Below are 21,271 nucleotides of genomic sequence, written 5' to 3'. Positions count from 1 at the left end.
TATGCGTGCTTTTTTTTTAATTTACATAAATGAAATATTTGTAAAACCGCGTCAAACCGCCCGCGACTTAGCCCAACATAAATGTAGGGGCAGAAACAAGCAGAGGGCAAAAAAAAGATATATGTCCAGGGTATATAAATTTTCCATGTAGACATTATTTTTCAAAGACCCTTTAAATACCACTTTGATATTGTGGTTATTTTGTATTTTTTTGTGGCTAAAAGAAAAGGTAAAAGAAAACAGGCTTTTGAATTTCATGAGAAGTATCCTATGTAAGGCAGGTTTTCTGATATTGATCGAAAACAGTCTTAGTTAAAACAGCACTTTTTAGGTTCTCACTATTTTACAGCCAGTCTGGGGCCTTTTGTATGGAAAATCGATCTGCAGAAATAGCCGCGGTATTTGCTCGAGTTGATTGCTGTAAAATCGAGAAATCCATAGTCAAAGCTCCAGTCTAACATAACATAACAGGAACCTGGGGCTGTGGGGGGAGCGTTGGTATTTCTGCAACACGCACCCCAGTCAGTAACACAAACCCGGGCCTGGGACAGTGGAGGGAGCGTGGATATTTTGCCGACACGCATAGAGTTAGATTTGAAAGTCCCGAAGAGCTCGCACAATGACTTTTCTGCGCGTCCGAAGTTCTCCAGGGCCGGCTGCAGCTCGCTTCCCCCCTCTTGAAGGCAGAGCCGCAGCCCGATTCATGCGCCCTTTCATGCACCCTATGCAGCCTGTTTCATTCTGCTTTGGGGGATGAGGGGTCTTTTGCTTATAGCCCGGTGAGTGTGCGTCTTCCTGGAATATAAGGCTGCCTGCTAATTGATTTAGTATTGGAAATAGTCAACGGCAGGGCCGTTTGTGGCTCTGTCTGTGTGTGTGGCTCTGTCTGTGTGTGTGTGTGTCTGTGGCTCTGTCTGTGTGTGTGGCTGTGTGTGTGTGGCTGTGTGTGTGTGGCTGTGTGTGTGTGGCTGTGTGTGTGTGTGTGTGGCTGGCTGTGTGTGTGGCTGGCTGTGTGTGCGGCTGGCTGTGTGTGTGGCTGGCTGGCTGAGTGTGTGGCTGGCTGGCTGAGTGTGTGGCTGGCTGGCTGGCTGAGTGTGTGTGGCTGGCTGGCTGAGTGTGTGTGGCTGGCTGAGTGTGTGTGTGTGGCTGGCTGAGTGTGTGTGGCTGGCTGGCTGAGTGTGTGTGGCTGGCTGGCTGAGTGTGTGTGGCTGGCTGAGTGTGTGTGGCTGGCTGAGTGTGTGTGGCTGGCTGAGTGTGTGTGGCTGGCTGAGTGTGTGTGGCTGTGCGTGTGTGGCTGTGCATGTGTGGCTGTGCGTGTGTGTGGCTGGCTGGCTGAGTGTGTGGCTGGCTGGCTGAGTGTGTGGCTGGCTGGCTGGCTGAGTGTGTGTGGCTGGCTGGCTGAGTGTGTGTGGCTGGCTGAGTGTGTGTGTGTGGCTGGCTGAGTGTGTGTGGCTGGCTGGCTGAGTGTGTGTGGCTGGCTGGCTGAGTGTGTGTGGCTGGCTGAGTGTGTGTGGCTGGCTGAGTGTGTGTGGCTGGCTGAGTGTGTGTGGCTGGCTGAGTGTGTGTGGCTGTGCGTGTGTGGCTGTGCATGTGTGGCTGTGCGTGTGTGTGTGTGTGGCTGGCTGTGTGTGTGTGTGTCTGTGTGGCTGGCTGTGTGTGTGTGTGTGGCTGTCTGTGTGTGTGTGTGTGCCTGGCTGTGTGTGTGGCTGGCTGTGTGTGTGTGGCTGGCTGTGTGTGTGTGGCTGGCTGTGTGTTTGTGGCTGGCTGTGTGTGTGGCTGGCTGTGTGTGTGTGGCTGGCAGTGTGTGTGGCTGGCAGTGTGTGTGGCTGGCAGTGTGTGCGTGGCTGGCTGTGTGTGCGTGGCTGGCTGTGTGTGCGTGGCTGGCTGTGTGTGCGTGGCTGGCTGTGTGTGCGTGGCTGGCTGTGTGTGTGGCTGGCTGGCTGTGTGTGAGGCTGGCTGGCTGTGCGTGTGTGGCTGGCTGGCTGTGCGTGGCTGGCTGGCTGGCTGTGTGTGGCTGGCTGGCTGTGCGTGTGTGGCTGGCTGTGTGTGTGTGGCTGTGCGTGTGTGGCTGTGCGTTGCTGGCTGGCTGTGTGTGTGTGGCTGGCTGTGTGTGTGGCTGGCTGGCTGTGTGTGTGTGGCTGACTGGCTGTGTGTGGGGTTCGCTGTGTGTGCGGCTGGCTGTGTGTGTGTGGCTGGCTGTGTGTGTGTGGCTGGCTGTGTGTGTGTGGCTGGCTGTGTGTGTGTGGCTGGATGTGTGTGTGTGGCTGGCTGGCTGTGTGTGTGTGGCTGGCTGGCTGTGTGTGTGTGGCTGGCTGGCTTTGTGTGGGGTTCGCTGTGTGTGTGGCTGGCTGGCTGTGTGTGTGTGGCTGGCTGTGTGTGGGGTTTGCTGTGTGTGTGTGGCTTTCTGTGTGTGTGGCTCTGTGTCCCCGAATACTCTTTACTACTCTCTAATGCTCACCTATTGCCATTGTAAATGACAATACCATTTATTTATGTTTTAAAATTTTTTTTTTAAATGTCATGAGCAATGCCAATAGCTCTACCTTTAATAATGCCGAGACCATTGCATTGTAAATGCTTGTGCTGTTTCTGTCATTGCATCCAGATATATGATTCAACAAGTAGTAACATCATACCTACAACAGGTCAGTCCTATTGGCTTTGTCAATGGTTGTAAGTTGCATAAGATAAATAAGCAGCCACTATGGCTTGTATATAATATTGAAAAAGCTTCCACTTAAAGCCCTGGTAACACCACGAGAATGTTGCTGCTTCTGAGTTTCAAAAATAGATGGGAACTCTAGAGAGAAAATGACTCTCTTTAAAGGATTTCCCTTCCCCTACAACGCTACCCTGGCATGACGTCATGCCGTAACTTCTCCAATAGTGAGAAGTGATCAGTGTGAGCACGCCACATCGATGAGCCTGCTGTCACTGCAGTTCAGAAAAAAATTGACAGCCTGTGCCTGTGCACAAGACAGAGCCCGACAGAGACACGTTTTGAGGCCACCTTTAAAAATCTGCTGGTGCTCAGCAGCGGTGAGACCCGGCTCACTTAAAGCACTGGTGCTAGGACAGCCTTTAAAAATATGGATGCCAGTCGGAAACATGTCGAGTCTGTTTTTATTTGGGTGTAAAGCTTCCAGCTGACGGGGATCAGCTGCTAAGCCACTCATGAATCACTGGCACACTCACGGCCTGCGCATCCAAGTGTAACAAAGGAAAGAAAAGGTGTCACTGTGTTTTTAAAGCGACTCATCTTGGAAAAAACGTGAGATCTTGCTCACAGATTAAACATAGCCTGCTACAGACTAGCCTCTCTGTCATGGGAAATACAGCAATTCCGAAGGCGGGATTACGGCTTTATAGCACTATGGAGAGGAAGTAATTGCTTAGTCATAAAACATCAAACCGGAAGAAGAAGAAAAAACACATGGGAGTGAAGAGGGTGTGGCACAGCGGCCAGAGCTGGGGATCCTGGTTCTAGTCACCGTGGGCCAATATCCTTTGTTTCTATGCAAATCACTTAATCTCTCCAGTTATAATTTGTTATATAAATATGACGCAAGAGTAAAAAGCAAAAAGAGGCAAAACTTCATAAAAAATAGTTCCATCAAAGCGGATGTTAACAGCATTTCGGGTACGGGAAAGTGCTAAGAGAAGCATACGAGGAACAAGCATTGGGAAATGCAGGACAATATGCTACAGCCTATAGAAATGGAGGAAAAGGAAGTGGCACGCACAGGAACCTATGAGAAGCCAGAAGGAGAGGAGGTGGGCTGAAAGCCCCATTTTAAGTTTATATTAAAAACAATAGATTTCTCAAGCACTGTGCAGGCGAAACCTAAAAATGACAAAGCTATTGTTTTCTGTACTACAGCAGCAGCAGAGGGATAATTAGGAAACATGGCCTGAATTTAAAAAGGTTTATGAGGAGAGATAAAGAGCCTCTATGGAAATCGCTGTATTAACCTAACTGGGGCCACATTACTTAAGTGCCAGCGAGGCACTTTGGTATTACAGAAGGGAACGCAGATGCCCTTTATCTTCAGGGGGCGTTCCCTCATTTCCATGGAGTGTGCCCCATGCACACTATTGAATCCCTTTGTCTCTGCGCTCACGCCGTATTACAGACACGGAATAGGGGCAAAGAAGCTCTCAGGAGGTGCACTGATAGTGCACCATCTAAACAGTGATCCCTGATGGCAGTCCTCTGGAGGGGGAACACGGAACACAAGGAGCTGCTTCAAAGGAGCCGCTCCGTTTTTCACAGGAATGCGCTGCCCCAAGGGCAGTGCGTGTTTGTGGCTGTGCATTCCATGTAATAGGGCACACTTTCCGTTTGCACCTGGTCCACCTGTTTTAAGGTGCGCTGGTCGCAAACAGGAAACTGTGCCCTCTACATTATAGGGCCCCTGGTGTTTGTGACAACTGCAGCATCTCTTCTTTACATGTGTGGTACACAGGGGTGTCAAGTGATAAGAAACAAACATGGATGTGAATTTGCCAGGTTCCTACATAATGAACACAGAGTTTGAAAGAGCAAAGCCGGTGTGTCTTCAAACTTCCAAAACATCATGTTAAATTAACCTTCTAGGTGCCCATAGCTAAGGGTTCAAACCTAATGCATTACAAGGGAAAGGGGAGACCTTGAGTCAATAAAGCAGATGAGGTGTTGATGCAAAGTTCACTGAGTGATATTTTAAAGAAAGGGAAGGAAAGAGATAAGAAGGTGACAACTGAAATCATAGAGGGAAAATATTTTGGCACAGATTTACTTAAGGCTTGTAACAACGCAAAGCAATGCAAAGTGATTAAGGATATTTGTTACTGGTAAGTAAAACCAAAGGAGTTTTGTGCTGGAAACATGCCTTATTCTCAGCACAAAAATACTGTTATGTGCTGCACTGTGTTGGATTTCGGCAAGGAGGCATTACTGGGACAGATGAGCACAAAAACCAATAGGTTTTAATGCAAACTTAGATCCTCTAAGGTAGCCAGATCAGGTTTTGTGTTTAAAAGTAACACCGACTTGAAGCAAGTGTTAACAAATCGAAATGTGTTTATTTCTCCAAAAACAATGCATTGTATGTGTGCTGAAGTGCATATCACATGTCTTGTCCACTGGATCCTTCTATGTTTGTCTAGATATGGGAATTTGCACTAGAAACCTATGCCAGAAAGAGCACATTCACCTCTGCACCATGGTGCGAGGCTGTGCGATGCGCCAATCACTAGTGCATAGAATGACAGCAGCAGCAGGCCAGTTTTAGTAGAATCTGGTTGTTGGGCTATGCTGGGTGAAAAATAAGTAATACTAGATCTGTGGGACATATTTAAAAGGGAAGTGGGTGAGTGAGGCATAAGCCTTCCTGCCTTAACACCCCACTCCGCCACTTCAGAAACGCAGGGCTGCACCATATTTACAAGAATCTGGTGCAGCCCTGTGTTTCCTCCTGCACTGGCGCTACACTTAGCAGCCTAGTGCCAACACAGGCACTCTTGCACCATAGTGCAAGGGTGTCTGCGTGCCTTTGAAGATTGCTTATGTGCAGGAATGTCCCCCTTCCTGCACATAAACAATCTTTAAATGCTGTTTTGTAACTTCTATGTGAGCTGCGTAATGCAGCATACACAAAAGTTGCAAAACACCATAAAAAAAAGTATTGTTTATAAGTAGCAAGGAGAACCTTTCTGCAGTTTTGCGGTGGAATGCCCACAGCAACACCCAATGCCCTCCCATTTCACGCTAAGCATAGCGTGAAAGGGAGCCTTATTTACAAGGCAGCATTAAGCCACCTTAAGTGGCTTAACGCTGCCTTGTAAATAAGGCGAAGCCCATATCGCCACAGGAATGTCATAAAAAGTGACGTTCCAGTAGCGCTAGGGGCTTGTAAATATGCCCCTGTGTTTCCTCAGAGGCGGAAGAAGAGAAACCTTGTGAAACATGGCAGGAAAGATACCAGACATAGGGGAGGGATTAAGCAACAATCAGAAGAACAATGCAGAGTGACTATGGAGTACATTACAGCAATGTCAATGATGATATTAACAACAAACATTTAGGTGATGCATTAATCATACCTTATTATTGAGCTGATCGAATCCTGACCCGGGCAAGTAAAAAACAGTGGCTGGTCGTAGCCATTCAGCCATCGAGAGTCCAATTTATATTCGCTCTCCTCTAGATAAAATGAAAACAGAGTTACTGGACTATGTGCCAAGGAATTTTGCATTTTGTTTTTTTGGATGTGGAAGGTAGCTAAGTTCCCTGCCCACTTCTAGGCATCAGCCTTGTGCCCTTGCCTTACCCATGAGGCGGGTGAGGCAGAAGAGCTCCACTGATAAGCATGAGGTGATTCCATTGTGAAACATTAAGAGGCTGACGCCGAAGGGATGTCTGTATGTCTTGGTAATCACATTTTACGGCCTATTCCTGTACCTTGCCAGTGGTCACTAACATATAATATTATGTAGGCAATCTCTCCTCTCCCTGCTTCCTAAATAATTTCACCATCCTGTAACATCATGTATGGGACTTCTAACTTCTCCCTGCTCCCTTAAATAATGTAACTGTTGTATAACATTATATATGCAACCTCTCCTTCTCTCCCTGCACCCTTCTCTTCTTCAACTCACCCGCTTTTCATGTCAATATAATAGAGCCTTTCTTCTACTGCACTGTTTTTGGGGGGGCATTGTTCGATGGATGGGGATGTCTCAGTCTCCATATTCCATCACCAGCAAAGAACTACGGGGCATATTACCAAGACGGCACTATAAAATTATCGCTGTTTTCGGCCGAAAAGCGGCGATGATTTTATCGCCTTATCAGCAAAGACAAGCTATCGTGTGTTTTACTGATTTAGCGCCCCTTATAACAACGCCCAGCTTTGCATCTCTAATGAGATGCAAAGTGGGCATTCCATGCCAAAATAACTGGAGAAATGTCGCTAACCGACATTTCTCCAATTATCAAGCTGCACGCAAACAAGCAGAGCGTTAAGTAGCGCTAACCACAGTTAACGCTACTTTCCTAATGACTACTTGTAACCTGACTTAGCCATGTAATCCAATGGGAGGTGGATTGCAGGGCTAAGATCACCCTGCCCTATCAGCAAGGTTTTTCTGATTGCAGTGTGATTATCGCTGGATTTCCAGCAATAATCACACTGTTTTCCAGCTAACGCATGGATTCCTATCGCTTGTGACGTAAGCGTTGCTGATATATAGAACACGATGTCCCAATAGGTAACAAATTCACAGGCAATTAGGTTATGCATGTAAAAAACATTACATATGAAGGAAACAAGGAGGCTCAGTTAGTTAGTACATGGCTTGTAATTCACCAATTTTTAGAGATATTTACACATGGAAATACAGTTGGAAGCAGCACTGTACAAGAAAAAATCATGCAACAACCCAAGAAGCACTTGGTGACAAGGAGATGTGTATAAGTGAAAGGTGACGACGCAAGTGAAAGGGATGAACAGCGTGAACGGCGCAAGGTGACAGAATTATATACAGTGATGTCTCAGACGATAAATAAACAGACCACCACCTTTTGTACCCTTTTGGCAATCGCTTTCCAGTAAGCGGTATGCCGGGAGTAGAAGTCCCAATTCTTCCGTTCCGGTACAGCCACGTATTTACCAACAATGTTTATTCCTGCCAATATTTCATTATTTATGGCTGCCGTTTTCCTGAATAAATGGTTTTGTCAAACATGCCTTTGTGGAGTGGTACTTCAAAGCTTGAGGCTTTCTTTTGAAGATTTAATTACACAGCGGTTCCTGCCGTGGAAGTATGCACCGCTACTCACAACTGGACAATGTCTGTGGGGCCGGTTAATAAACTGCAGCTCCTATGCAGCACGAAGGTTTCAAGGAAAGGAAATCAGACATTGTAATCTGAGGCCCACTGGAGGGCTGTCGAAATAATAAATATTGGCAGGAATAAACATTGTTGGTAAATACGTGGCTGTACCGGAACGGAAGAATTGGTACTTCTACTCCCGGCATACCGCTTACTGGAAAGACATCAATTGGATTTATGGCTGCCGTTTTCCTGAATAAATGGTTTTGTTAAACATGCCTTCGTGGAGTGCTACTTCAAAGCTAGGGGCACTGCAAAAGCTTCAGTGCATTGCGGGCGCGCGAGTTGTATAGCTGAACTAACAATAACAGGGGAATTTCAATGGTTTTGTACGAGTGAAATGTCCAACTAACTTTAACGCCCCTGAAACCTATTTTTTTTCAGTGAATTTTTAAGGTTTTTAAATGCTAATTCCTAACTACAACGTGTTTGAAACCTATGGTTTTTTCAGTGAATTTCAAAGTTTTTTTAAATGCTAATTTGCAACTATAACGTGCCTGAAACCTATGCTTTTTTCAGTGAATTTCAAAGGTTTTTCAAATGCTAGTTTCTAACTATGCCTACAGAGGTAGGACATGTGAAGAAAAAACACACAGAAAGAAGAAAAAGAAATGCAGAAAGAAGCAACAGAAATCCTCAAAGACAAAAAGTGCAGGAAGAAGGAAGACGTGTAGAAAGAACAAACAGAGGAGGAGAAAGCGGCATTGTTGCAAAATCATCCTGTTCCCTCAACTTTTTCAGATGGGTACTGGTGGTAACTGACTCTGACTGACCAGTCCTAGAGCCAGAGCTATGGTAAAAGACGCTTAGAATACAGTTAAAACACCTACATACACTAGGGAACACTATGCGTTGGGCTTCCCCTGTGATTAGCATGACCTCCTCTGTAAGCCCCTAGTATATAATAGGGCAGGGGGATTAAAACTACCTCTTAAAATGCACCACGGGTGCATTTGCACACTGGTGAAGGGAGGGGGGCCTAAGGTGGCATGTGTGCAAACACGCCCTGTGGCACATTTTAAGTTGGGGAATTAAGTCCCCTTGAATCCTGAGGGTCCCGGGGGTCCAACTAGAACAATAGGTACCTCCAGTAAGCGCCAAGGAGATGCAATGCACAGAGGTGTAAAAAGGGGCACATCCTGGACCACCTCTTTGCAACGCAGCGCAGTGGTGGTTACTGGAAGCACCTGGTGGGCTAGTTTGCCCCCAGGGTCCCTCACAATTGAAGGGGAATTATTTCCCCAACTTAAAACGCGCCACAGTGCGTGTTTGCACACGTCACCTCAGGCCCAGTCCCCTCCCTTCCCCAACTGTGTAAACACGCCCTGTGGCCGTTTTAAGTTGGGAGATTAGGTCCCCTGGAATCCTGAGGGTCCCTAGGGTCAAATTAGCCCACTAGGTACCTCCAGTAAGCGCCATTGCAGAGAAGTGTAAAAAGGGGCACGGCATGCACCACCTCTCTGCAACGCAGCGCAGTGGCGCTTACTGGAAGCACCTGGTGGGCTAGTTGGCCGCCAGGGTCCCTCTGGATTGAAGGGGAATTATTTCCCCAACTTAAAACGCGCCACAGGGCATGTTTGCACACGTCACCTCAGGCCCCGTCCCCTCCCTTCACCACTGTGTAAACGCACCCAGTGGACGTTCTAAATTGAGAGATTAAGTCCCCTTGAATCCTAAGGGTCACTAGGGTCAAACAAGCCCACTAGGTACCTCCAGTAAGCGCCACAGATCTGCGTTGCAGAGAGGTGTAAAAAGGGGCGTGGACTCTGATCACCTGTCTGCAGCGCAGCTCCCTGGTGCATACTGGAGATACCTGTTGGTCTAGTTGGCCCTTAGGGACCCTCAGTATTGAAAGAGAACTAATTCCCCAACTTACAACACGCCATGGGGCGCGTTTGCACAATTGTGAAGGAATGGGGCGTGGCCTGAGGTGACACGTCTGCAAGCACGCCCTGTGGCGCGTTTTAAGTTGAAGAATTAATTCCTCCTCAATCCTGAGGGTCCCTGGGGGCTAACTAGCCCACCAGGTACCTCCAGTATGCGCCAGAAAGCTGCGTTGCAGAGAAGTGTTCAGAGGCCACGCCTCTTTTTACAGCACTCTGCAACGCAGCTCCGTGGCGCTTACTGGAGGTACGTGGTGGGCTAGTTGGCCCTCAGGGACCCTCAGGATTCAAGGGGAGTTAATCCCCCACCTTAAAACGCGCCACGGGCGCGTTTGCACAGTGGTGAAGGGAGGGGGCGGGGCCTGAGGTGACATGTGTGCAAACACGCCCTGTGGCACATTTTAAGTTGGGGAATTAATTCCTCTTCCATCCTGAGGGTCCCTGGGGGCCAACTAGTCCACCAGGTACCTCCAGTATGCGCCAGGGAGCTGCATTGCAGAGAGGTATTCAGAGACCACGCCCCTTTTAACAACACTGCAACGCAGCTCTTTGGCGCTTACTGGAGGTACCTGGTGGGCTAGTTGGCCCCCAGGGGTCTTCTAGATTGAAGAGGAATTAATTCCCCAACTTAAAACGCGCCACAGGTAATGTTTGTACAAATGTCACCTCAGGCCCCGCCCCCTCCCTTCACCACTGTTGGGGGATTAAGTCCCCTTGAATCCTGAGGGTCTCTGGGGTGCAACTAGCCCACCAGTTACCTCCATTAAGCGCCACAGAGCTGCGTTGCAGAGAGGTGTAAAAAGGTGCGTAGCCTCAGAACACCTCTCTGCAACACAGCCCCCTGGCGCATACTGGAGGCTCCTGGTGGGTTAGTTGGCCCCCAGGGACCCCCAGTATTCAAGGGGAATTCGTTCCCCATCTGCAAACACGCCAGGGGCACGTTTCCAGAATGCTGAAAGGAGAGGGTGTGGCCCCCGGCGTAATGCCGGTCTTTTATTTTATTTATTTCTTTAAGAAGGGAGGCTGTGTGCTCCCCCTTCTTTTTCTAATTTATTGGCCCTGGGAAACCCATCCCCCAGGGCCTGCCCCCTAAAAAAAAAAATGTAATACAAAAATTTGGAAGGGAGCTGTGTGGCCCCCCTCCCGAGGCCTTAATCGGCCCTGGGGACCCCATCCCCCGGGGCATGGCCTTTTTTTAAATTTCCTTCTTTTGTAGGGGGCTGCGTTGCCCTCTCCTCGAGCCACTTATGGCCCGGGGTACCTATCCCCGGGTTCGGCCTTTGTTTTTTTATTATATTTTTTTTAACTTGGGGAGGGAGGACGCGTGGCCCTCCTCCTGGGCCACTTATAGCCCCGGGGACCCAATCCCCCGGGGCTGGCCCTCTCCGTTGGGGACCATGGGGGGTTCCCCAATCCTTTTGTGATTGCTCCTGTCGTGGGGGTCTTGGGCGTAGACTCATCAGACGTTCTACGCGTAAAAAAAAAACCTCCTGAACCGGTGTTGGAGCCTTACGTGTTTGGTTCCCGCTTCCACTTGCTTCTGGGTCCGACTCTAATTCTGAACTCTGATTGGATTCACTGGGTTCATGGTATCCAAGTGGGCCAGTACTTGTTGTCGATAGCTGCTGACGACGGATGTTTTAGAATTTCCTCGAGAAGGTGTAAATCCTACCATACAGTTAATTGTTTCTGTCCTGTTGTAATTTGCTGGCTTTCCTTTCCTTGATCGTTTGCTCATACTTTAATACACGGTTCTTTATGTCAGTCAAACCTTTCTTTACCTCATCTTGGTTGGTTGTTTTTTCAAGCTCCTTACATATTTCCTCTATTTTGGCCAATATTTTCTCTCTGTCTGTTGTTGCGAACTTTATTAATATCTGAAACATGTTTCTCGATGATTGGGCACTGTTGTCGGCCCATTCCTGAAGCATAGCAGGGTCCGGGTCCTCGTAGGTTGGAGCCACGGGATTCCTCAGCCCTCTCGGTATGTGGCCCACATCTAGGTACCTCTTAAGTGATGTGCATTCCCACCATTTAGCCACCTCATGTCTCCGCAGTCTCTCCAATTCGCCCAGTAATTTTTGGGAGGCCCTGGGGGTCCTTGTGGGACCCCCTAAGCTGGCCTAGGGGGTCAGGGTGTTTCTACCCTGCCCCTTTTTGCGTTTTGCTCACAAGTGTTCCCGATTTCTTGTGCCTCGGTTCTACCGAGGCACAAGAGTGCTGCCAACACATCCTGGTTTGGTGTGTTGACAGCCAATTAGCATACAGCTTGTGATCGGGAGGGTGCGCGGATCCTGCGTGGCCATAGATATATATGTGTTTTTACTTTTGATTTTCTCAGGAACTATTGAACGGATTTACACCATTTATCAAATAGGATTCTTTCTGAACCAAGAACTACCTCTTTGCCATATTTGGTGTAATTCCGTTCAGCAGTTCGGGCTGTAGCCGTGTCTAAAGTTTCCTATGGAAAATTGCATGGGGAAAACATGTTTTGGGACCACCCTATTTTCTCGGCCCCCGTTTGATGAATCACCCCAAAACTTTCAAGATAGGAGCTGCTGGAGCGGGCCATACGTTTTGAAAATTTCGCAAAGATTCGTCAATCGGCGCCAAAGTTATTGGGAATAGAATATTGTGAATTTCCTATGGAAAATAGGTCCTAACTATAACTACCTACTTCCATGGAGCCTCTGTGGGAGCTGGATTTTGTTTCATTTAATGTAGCGTGAGCGGTCGTCACGCTTTCACGGAACACCAGTTGTTTGTGGCTCTCCCTTCAGACCTGATGTCTTTGGAGGAGTATGGGAGTGCTATCGGGGGAGCCCCCAGGTGGACAGCCAGGAAGAGGAACGAGGATGACAGTGGTGGGAGAGCAGGGTCTCGTAGCGGGGCGGTCTTCGCGACTGCCAGCATGGGATCCACGTTTTCTCCAGCAAGAAATGCCTTGCCCAGAAGACTGGCGCCACCTGGTGACTGGGCACCGCGGACGCTTATGCCGATGCGGTGAGGTGGTTCTGGCTCTATCCATATTTTTTTCCATGGGTTCCCCTTAACCCCGAGTTTGTGCCGTATCTAAGCTAATTTTTGCTGCCCGTCATTAAGATTTGTATCTCTGTCCAGGGCACATGCGGTTTGGACACTGACCGTGTAGCAAGGAACATACACATTTTGACTCACTCCTTGCTATAGCCTCTGACTCTCTGCTAGCATTTGGGGACTGTCAGTCCCGTGGGGTTTGAAGGTCAAGCTCGAGCATGACATTTGGAATGCATATCGTCATGAAGATGCCAATGGACACTTCGTCTGTCATTATAAACCCTGTGGTGAGGCTGCAATTTCCTTTTCCTTTTCCCCGATTCCCCATGAGGTGTGGATTATAAGGATTGCAATGGATAGCTGTCTTCGATAACCTGGACTATCAAGGGGCATTATGGGACCAGTAGTCCCGAGGAGGTGGGAAGCACATGCACAAGTACCGATTCAGATTTGCATTTTGACATTGTTTTGCAAATAGACACTGTCGGATATAATAACCCCGAGGTGAAGCTACAAGTTTCTGTTCCCGTGCCCCTCGGTATTTGAATTGCATGGTTTGAGACATTTACAGCGTGGCAGAAATCCAGATCCACTCTCAGTCTAGGTCAGAGGTCTCACGCTGGCTGTTAGTTATCAGCTTGAAAATGCTTTCCGGGACAATGTGATTAGTAATGTTTAACATTTTTAGTGACGGAGCACAGCATTGCTTTTAAAGTTTATTTTGCATTATGTATTTTATTGAGGCATTATAGGATGATGAGTTTGGCGATGTATTAATTTGACCACACTAGTCCCACATTGGCGGATGCTCTAGCGATTTACATATAATTCAGATGCCTATGCAACACATAATAGTATTTTCTAATTTGCATTTTTCTACATGATTATTGTGTTATACCTTACCTGAAACAACGTAGAGTGTTAGCTGCAGCAAATATGTATGTTTGGCATTTGGACTATAGGCTGATCTCATACATGATAGTATGTTTTTTATGTTTATCAATGGGCTGAGTGGGAAGGGTTATATAACTGTTTTGTAAAATGGCGCCAAACCAGATTGACAAAAGCTTACCTGTATGCCGAAACGCGTCTCTCCTCGTTCTTGGGATTAAGGGCAACCTGATTGATTAAACAGATGCTGAATCCTTTATCACCTCGAGTCCGTGCCTTCTTCCATGGAGCCTCTGTGGGAGCTGGATTTTGTTTCATATATATATATATATATATATATATATATATATATATATAAAATTAAGGCTCCTCCTCAGCACGCTCTGCGCTCGCAGACACCGCCTCCATGCCAGCAGTAATGAGGAACGGACCAACGAAGTCAGCAAAGATGTTTTTATTACAAAAACAGAACCAGCGACGCGTTTCGAGCTGAAAAGCCCTTGTTCACGCATATATGTATATGACCAAAGCGGGAAATGCGGGAAATGCCAAAGCGCGTAAATCTGACTCAAAATTCAGCCTCTGTGTCGGTGTCTGTTTCAAATTGAGGCAACTGGAAGTGGAGTTAATACATGGCAAATCATTACAGGGACAAAGCAGACACGTTGGACTCGTACTTACAACAGAAACAAAGCACCAGCACTAACCCTTGTACAAAACAACTATCCAAGAATGCTCTAATCAAGCCTCTCCGTTCCTTCCAAAACATCTCACACAATGAACTTATGGACCTGGTCAAAGCAAGCAGGCCTGCCTGCAGCCCTTCTGACCCCTGTCGGCCACAAACTTTCAAGACAATTCTTTTAACAACCTCTGCTGCCATTTCAGTAAGAAGAATCATCAACGATTCCTTAACTACTGGAATATTTCCAGAACAACTCAAAAAGTCATACATATGCCCTTTACTGAAGAAAATAAACTTGGACCCGCTGAACCCTGACAACTACAGACCCATTACAAATGGACCTTTCCTGGGCAAACTGATAGAAAGAGCAGCGTTCGCCAAGATGTCACAATTCATTGAAAAGAATGACATACTTTCAGATTTCCAAACAGGATTCCGTCCGGGAAGAGGCACTGAATCTGCCCTCCTTGCCATCTGGGATGACCTAAAGAATACAGTTGACCGCAATGGGGTTGCTGCGCTACTCCTCTTGGACCTCTCAGCTGCCTTTGACACAATTGACCATGACACTCTGAAACAAAGACTTTATGAAGCTGGCATAGAGGGAACTGCTCTAGACTGGATCGCGTCCTACCTTCGAAACAGAACTAATGTCATCCACACCCCACCTTTCTCGTCCAAACTGAACTCCACAAAAGCAGGGGTCCCTCAAGGTTCTATCATCTCGCCCATGCTTTTCGACATCTACATGAAGTCTTTACCAGTACTGATCAATAAACTTCACCTCACGTGCTACAACTATGCAGATGACACGCAAATACTCCTTCAACTGGAGTGCCCCAAAGACATTGGCAAATCACCAATTTTCAGCTGTCTCAGAGCCTTGTATCAGTGGATGACTTGGAGCCATCTCAAATTGAATGCTTAAAAAACTAAAATACTCATGTGTGGCGAATGGAAAAATTACAACCCGTTTGCCGCATGGCTTAATGAACTGGGATCACTGCCTAAAGTATCGAAGGAAGTAAGAAACCTCGGAATGACTATGGACTCCAAGCTGTCGATGAATGTCCAAGTGGATAAACTAGCACGATCAAGCTTTGCTACTATAAAAATGCTGCGACGAATTTTCCCTCATTTGGGATTTCCACACAAGGTTCAAGCTACCATCTCCCTTGTTCTATCCAAACTCGATTACGCCAATAGCCTCTACCACGGATCACCTTTGACGACCAGGAAAAGACTACAACGGATTCAGACCTCGGCTGCCAGACTACTCTTGCATATCAAACCACGAGACCACATCTCCCCTGCCTTGAAAGCCCTGCATTGGTTACCGGTTGCCAGAAGATCCACGTTCAAGCTGCTTTGTATTACCCACAAAGCAATACATGGAATAGGACCACTCTTCATCAGGAATAAAATCACCAAACACATTCAACAAAGGAACCTCCGCTCTAAAGGAGCATCTCGCCTCAAAATCCCACCATACAAGAAAAAAACCATGGGTGGCACATCCTTCTCTGTTCAAGCAGCCAAACTATGGAACTCTTTACCCCCCAACATAAGATCCACCGACAACCACCTTATCTTCAGAAAACTACTCAAGATCTGGCTCTTCCCCACATAAGCACCATACGGAAACAGAAATTTACAGCATATACCTCTGTATATAAGCATTTGTTTTCACTATAGATATGTACCTATCTTTGTGTATTACTTTATAAAACATGTAAAATAAGTATGTTGTTAAGATAAAAAAAAAAAATAATAATAATAATAATAATAATAATATTCATCAATAAATAAAAATCATCTTTGGTCTACATGTACATACTTCCATTGTGCATCCATGTACCTTCCATGTACTTGGATCTGTGTGTCTGTTACTTTTCTCCTGAAAAAGCATATCCAATGCACTACCCTATTTCTCATCGTATGCCTCTATCAATATATTTAATCTACATATACTTCCTTCCTTTATGTATCTATATACTTTCAATGTACTTATGGATCTATATATTTATCACTTTCTTCTAATTTAGCATTTCCAATGCACTAGCCTATTTCTCAGCGTATACTTCGCTCAATATATCTTGTAGCCCAACCTTCTGACTCATCTCAAACTCCTTTCTACTACTCCTTCTAATGCACTACCCTATCTCTCATCCTATACATGTATCAATATATCCTTTACATCCACTCTCTCATTTATCCCAAACCCCATACCACTACTATGATCGCCAAAATAACCCTTTCTAGACTCTCTCCTGCTCTACCCCTCCTTGCATCATCTGACACCTCTTTTTACTACACCGATCCCCTAAAACAAACCTTTCTAAACTCTCCCCGCTGACTCCTTCCCTCCAAAACTCCTTTTTACTCATCCAAAAGCCTCTCCCTACTGCTAAGACCTAAAAAAAAAACAATCCTTCACTCTTTTATCCCTCCACTATCCTTTTTCAATCAAAATTAACAGACTAACATTTTCACTTCTCAAATTCCATATTCCATATTCAACTATACTAATATACTGCCCAAATAACTGAATAACATATCTACTACTCAAATTACTTCATATTTATACTATACTAATTTTCAACACTAATCCTTATGGGTTCCGGAGTGGCGTGCTACTCGCCAGAAAAGCGCTTCAACACCCATCAGGGGTAACAAGTGCTATATGAATTCAAATCTTTCTTCCTCTTTTATCCATCCGCTATCCTTCTCATTCCAAGTAACAGACTAATATCCACCACTGAAATTACCTCATATTTCACCATATTAATTCACCAATAATCCTTTATAGGCTTCCTGAATAGCATGTGTCATTAAGCGAGCGATAAATAAATACAAACCTTTGTCCTCCTCTATCCTTCTGCTATAATTCCAAATCCAAATAACTGACTAACCCATCCACCACTTAAAATGTACTTGCATGTTTCACTATACTAATTCAACACTAATCCTCTATGGGTCCCGGAGTAGCGTGCTACCCGCCGAAAAAGCGCTCCGACGCCTCGTCAGGGGTAGTAAGCGCTATATAAATGCAATTTATATATATACATATATATATATATATATATTACCTACTGGCGATAGCCAGTAGGTATATATAGTTAGGACCTAGCTACCATAGGAAATCCGCAATATTCTATTGGGAATAACTTTGGCGCCGGTTGAGGAATTTGCGTGTAATTTTCCAAAATTGTGGCCAACTCCGCTGCGCTCCTTCCCTGAAAGTTTCGGGGAGATTCGTGAAGTGGGGGCTGAGAAAAAAGTGGGTCCCAAAACGTTTTTTCCCCATGTTAATTTCCATAGGACGTTCTGACAAGGCTACAGCTCGAACCGCTGAACGGAATTACACCAAACTTGGCAAAATTGTAGGGACTGGTACGCAGAAGTGCCTTTGCTATATTTGGTGAAAATTGCTCCAGTGGTTTTTATGAAAATTAACTTCAAAAACACATATATATCTGGGCGGAGCCTAACCACACATCTCATCGTGAGATCTGATTGGGCTTCAGCACTTCATCCAAGAAGTGTTGGCAGCCATCTTGGGACCAATATACATGATAGCACCTCATTAAAAAGCATTGCAGTTAATAGAGGGTTTTAAGACTTTAGTTACATTATAAATCATTTGTTGATGGTACCATACTCATTTTAGGAATTGTGGTGTGTTCTAAGGTGATTTTACCATGTGAAAAAGCCTTCTGCTGGGATATCATGAATCATGTTTGAAAGAAAACTATTATCTCATGCTTTTCCCACAGTGGTTTGGAAGGGGATCTATAAGCTAAACTGAAAGCATATTTTCAGTAATTCACATTATCTTTCTCAGTCATGTGAGAATGAAGTCTGACATTCTCAGTAAAACATGTACATCCAACAAGGACAGAGACTTTCAGTTGATTCCTTTGTGTTCTACTGCAGCCTCCTAGAGTGCTCTGACGAACAACTAGAGCGCTAACAGTCCTATTTATTACAAAGGTATGGCACACCTGAAGCCATCTTGATTGGAATAAAGTGGTAACTCTTAAAACATTTAATTTAAAAAGGAACAAAATGAGGGGGTATAATTTGCCATAGAAAGTATGATTAGTGCTGCAGAAAGAAAAATTAGGGCACATTTTGAGTGACTTCCCAAATCCTCTTCTATTTCATAAAAAAATTCTGACATGCAGTCTCCCAAGATGGCCGCCAGAGACAAAAGAGCCCAAATGTAGCCCAAATATCACCCAGATGTAGCCCAAGTATAGCCCAATGACAGAATGTCCCAGAGTGTTCTAAAGAACAACTAGAGCGCTAACAGTCTTACTTATGACAAAAGTATGGCACACCAGAAGCCATCTTGATTGGAATGAAGTGGTAAGTCTGAAAACATTTAATTTAAAAAGGAACAAAATGAGGGGGTTCATTTTGCCATAGAAATAGAAAGTATGATTAGCAGCAGACTTCCCTGGTGAGCAGTAGCTTTACTACAGTGATCTAATGAGCAACTAGAGTGTTAACATTCAGAATTTATGGCAAATGTGTGACACATCTGAATGCCTTCTTGATGGAACCAAAGTAAACAAGCATTGAAAATGCAATAGATCTCGCCCTCGTTTAAGTTAAAGCCATTCTGTTTGTAATGAGGTGGCTTTTTAGCTTTGTTTTTATTAGTGTTTTTAAAACTTTCAGGTAAATAACATGCATATGTATGCATATATGTATATGTATGCATGCATTTAAATTTGTATTTATATAGATATGTAGATTATATATGTTTATATGTGTATGTATATATATATATATACACACATACATAAATGCATATGCATATATCTGCATATATATATGTGTATATGTGTGCGTGTAGAGAGAGGTAGAGGTGTAGAGGTGTAGAGGTAGAGAGGTAGAGGTAGAGAGGTAGAGAGAAGAGAGTGAGTAATAGAGTAGAGAGTGAGTAGTAGAGCGTAGTAGAGAGCAGTAGAGAGAGTAGCAGAGAGTGAGTAGTAGAGAGTAGTAGAGTGAATAGTAGAGTGAGTAGTAGAGAGTGAGTAGTAGAGAGTGAGTAGTAGAGAGTAGTAGAGAGTAAGTAGTAGAGTGAGTAGTAGAGAGCAGTAGAGAGTGAGTAGTAGGAAGTAGTAAAGAGTGAGTAGTAGAGAGTAGTAGAGAGTGAGTAGCATAGAGAGAGAATAGTAGAGAGTGAGTAGTAGAGTGAGTAGTAGAGAGAGTAGTAGAGAGTGAGTAGTAGAGAGTAGTAGAGAGTGAGTAGTAGAGAGTGAGTAGTAGAGAGTAGTAGAGAGAGAGTAGTAGAGAGTGAGTAATAGAGAGTAGTAGAGAGTGAGAAGTAGAGAGTGAGTAGTATAGAGTAGTAGATAGTGAGTAGTAAAGAGTGAGTAGTAGAGATAGAGTAGTAGAGAGTGAGTAGTAGAGAGTAGAGAGTAGTAGAGAGTGAGTAGTAGAGAGTAGTAGATAGTGAGTAGTAGGGAGTGAGTAGTAGAGAGAGAGTAGTAGAGTAGTAGAGAATGAGTAGTAGAGAGTGAGTATTAGAGAGTAGTGGAGTAGTAGAGCGTAAGTAGTAGAGAGTAGTGGAGAATATTCCAAAGTTTGGCACAGCACCACTTGCACAATAAGTCCAATCAAATCATATCACTTAGAGTCCTTATTGAAGCGCTGAATCTTGGTGTATATTCAAATGCTTTTATTTTGCTTAAGTTTATGTACCACAGCCAGCTGACACGTTTCGTTCTGTACAACAGAACTTCTTTAGGGCGTTCTTATTTCCTTCAAGTTATGTTGGTATCCTGTTGTCATATAACTAGATTTTTCTTCCAAATGTTAGACGAGACGTAAGTACATTCTTATTCAAAGTGACTAGGTATCAATTTTACCCACACAATTCGGGCAGACTTGAGTAATTTATAGCATCCTCAAAGTCAGTCTTTCAAAAATTCCAAAGTATAGGACATGATAATCCAAATCCAAATGTTTCTCAATAAAAGTCATTTTCAATCATTCGGAATTTCGGCGTTTGGGCAGATATGACCCAGGGACCCCCAGTATGCAAGGGGAATTAGTCCTCCCTCGGCAAACGCGCCAGTGGCCTGCGTTGCAGAGAGGTGTAAAAAGAGGCATAGCCTCATTACACCTCTGTGCAATGCAGCCCCCTGGCGCATACTGGAGGTTCCAGGTGGACTAGTTGGCCCCCAGGGACCCCCAGTATGCAAGGGGAATTAGTTCCCCCTCTTCAAACATGCACGGGGGCTGTGTTGCAGAGAGGTGTAAAAAAGGGTGTGGCCTCATTACACCTCTCTGCAATGCAGCCCCCTGGCGCATACTGGAGGCTCCTGGTGGGCTAGTTGGCCCCCAGGGACCCCCAGTATGCAAGGGGAATTAGTTCCCCCTCTACAAACACGCCAGGGGGCTGCGTTGCAGAGAGGTGTAACAAGGGGCATAGCCTCATTACACCTCTGCAATGCAGCCCCCTGGCGCATACTGGAGGTTCAAGGTGGGCTAGTTGGCCCCCAGGGCCCCCCCTATGCAAGGGGAGTTAGTTCCCCCTCTTCAAACATGCACGGGGGCTGCGTTGCAGAGAGGTGTAAAAAGGGGCATGGCTTCATTACACCTCTCTGCAATGCAGTCCCCTGGCGCATACTGGAGATTCCTGGTGGGCTTTCAGGTCTTATATAGTTAGGAATTAGCATTAAAAAAAAACTTTGAAATTCACTGAAAAAAACAAAGGTTTCAGGCCTTATATAGTTAGGAATTAGCATTTAAAAAACCTTGCAAATTCACTGAAAAAACCATAGGTTTCAGGCCTTATATAGTTAGGAATTAGCATTTAAAAACCTTTAAAATTCACTCAAAAAACTATAAGTTTTAGGGGTGTTATAGTTAGCTGGACATT

At 45.4% G+C, this 21,271-nt stretch overlaps 1 protein-coding gene across 1 annotated transcript in view; it reads right to left on the bottom strand.

Annotated features, from left to right (window-relative positions):
• Nucleotides 1-21,271, bottom strand: part of LOC144794735 (hemagglutinin/amebocyte aggregation factor-like) — a 196,519-nt gene that overhangs the window by 161,564 nt on the left and 13,684 nt on the right. The window contains exon 2 of the mRNA XM_078668194.1: nt 6,085-6,184. Coding sequence (XP_078524320.1) covers nt 6,085-6,184 — 100 coding nt within the window. The remainder of the gene's footprint in view (nt 1-6,084; nt 6,185-21,271) is intronic.

Source organism: Lissotriton helveticus, chromosome 1_1 (assembly GCF_964261635.1).
Source record: "Lissotriton helveticus chromosome 1_1, aLisHel1.1, whole genome shotgun sequence".
Taxonomy (NCBI): domain Eukaryota; kingdom Metazoa; phylum Chordata; class Amphibia; order Caudata; family Salamandridae; genus Lissotriton; species Lissotriton helveticus.
This window is presented reverse-complemented; position numbering and strand designations above follow the sequence as displayed.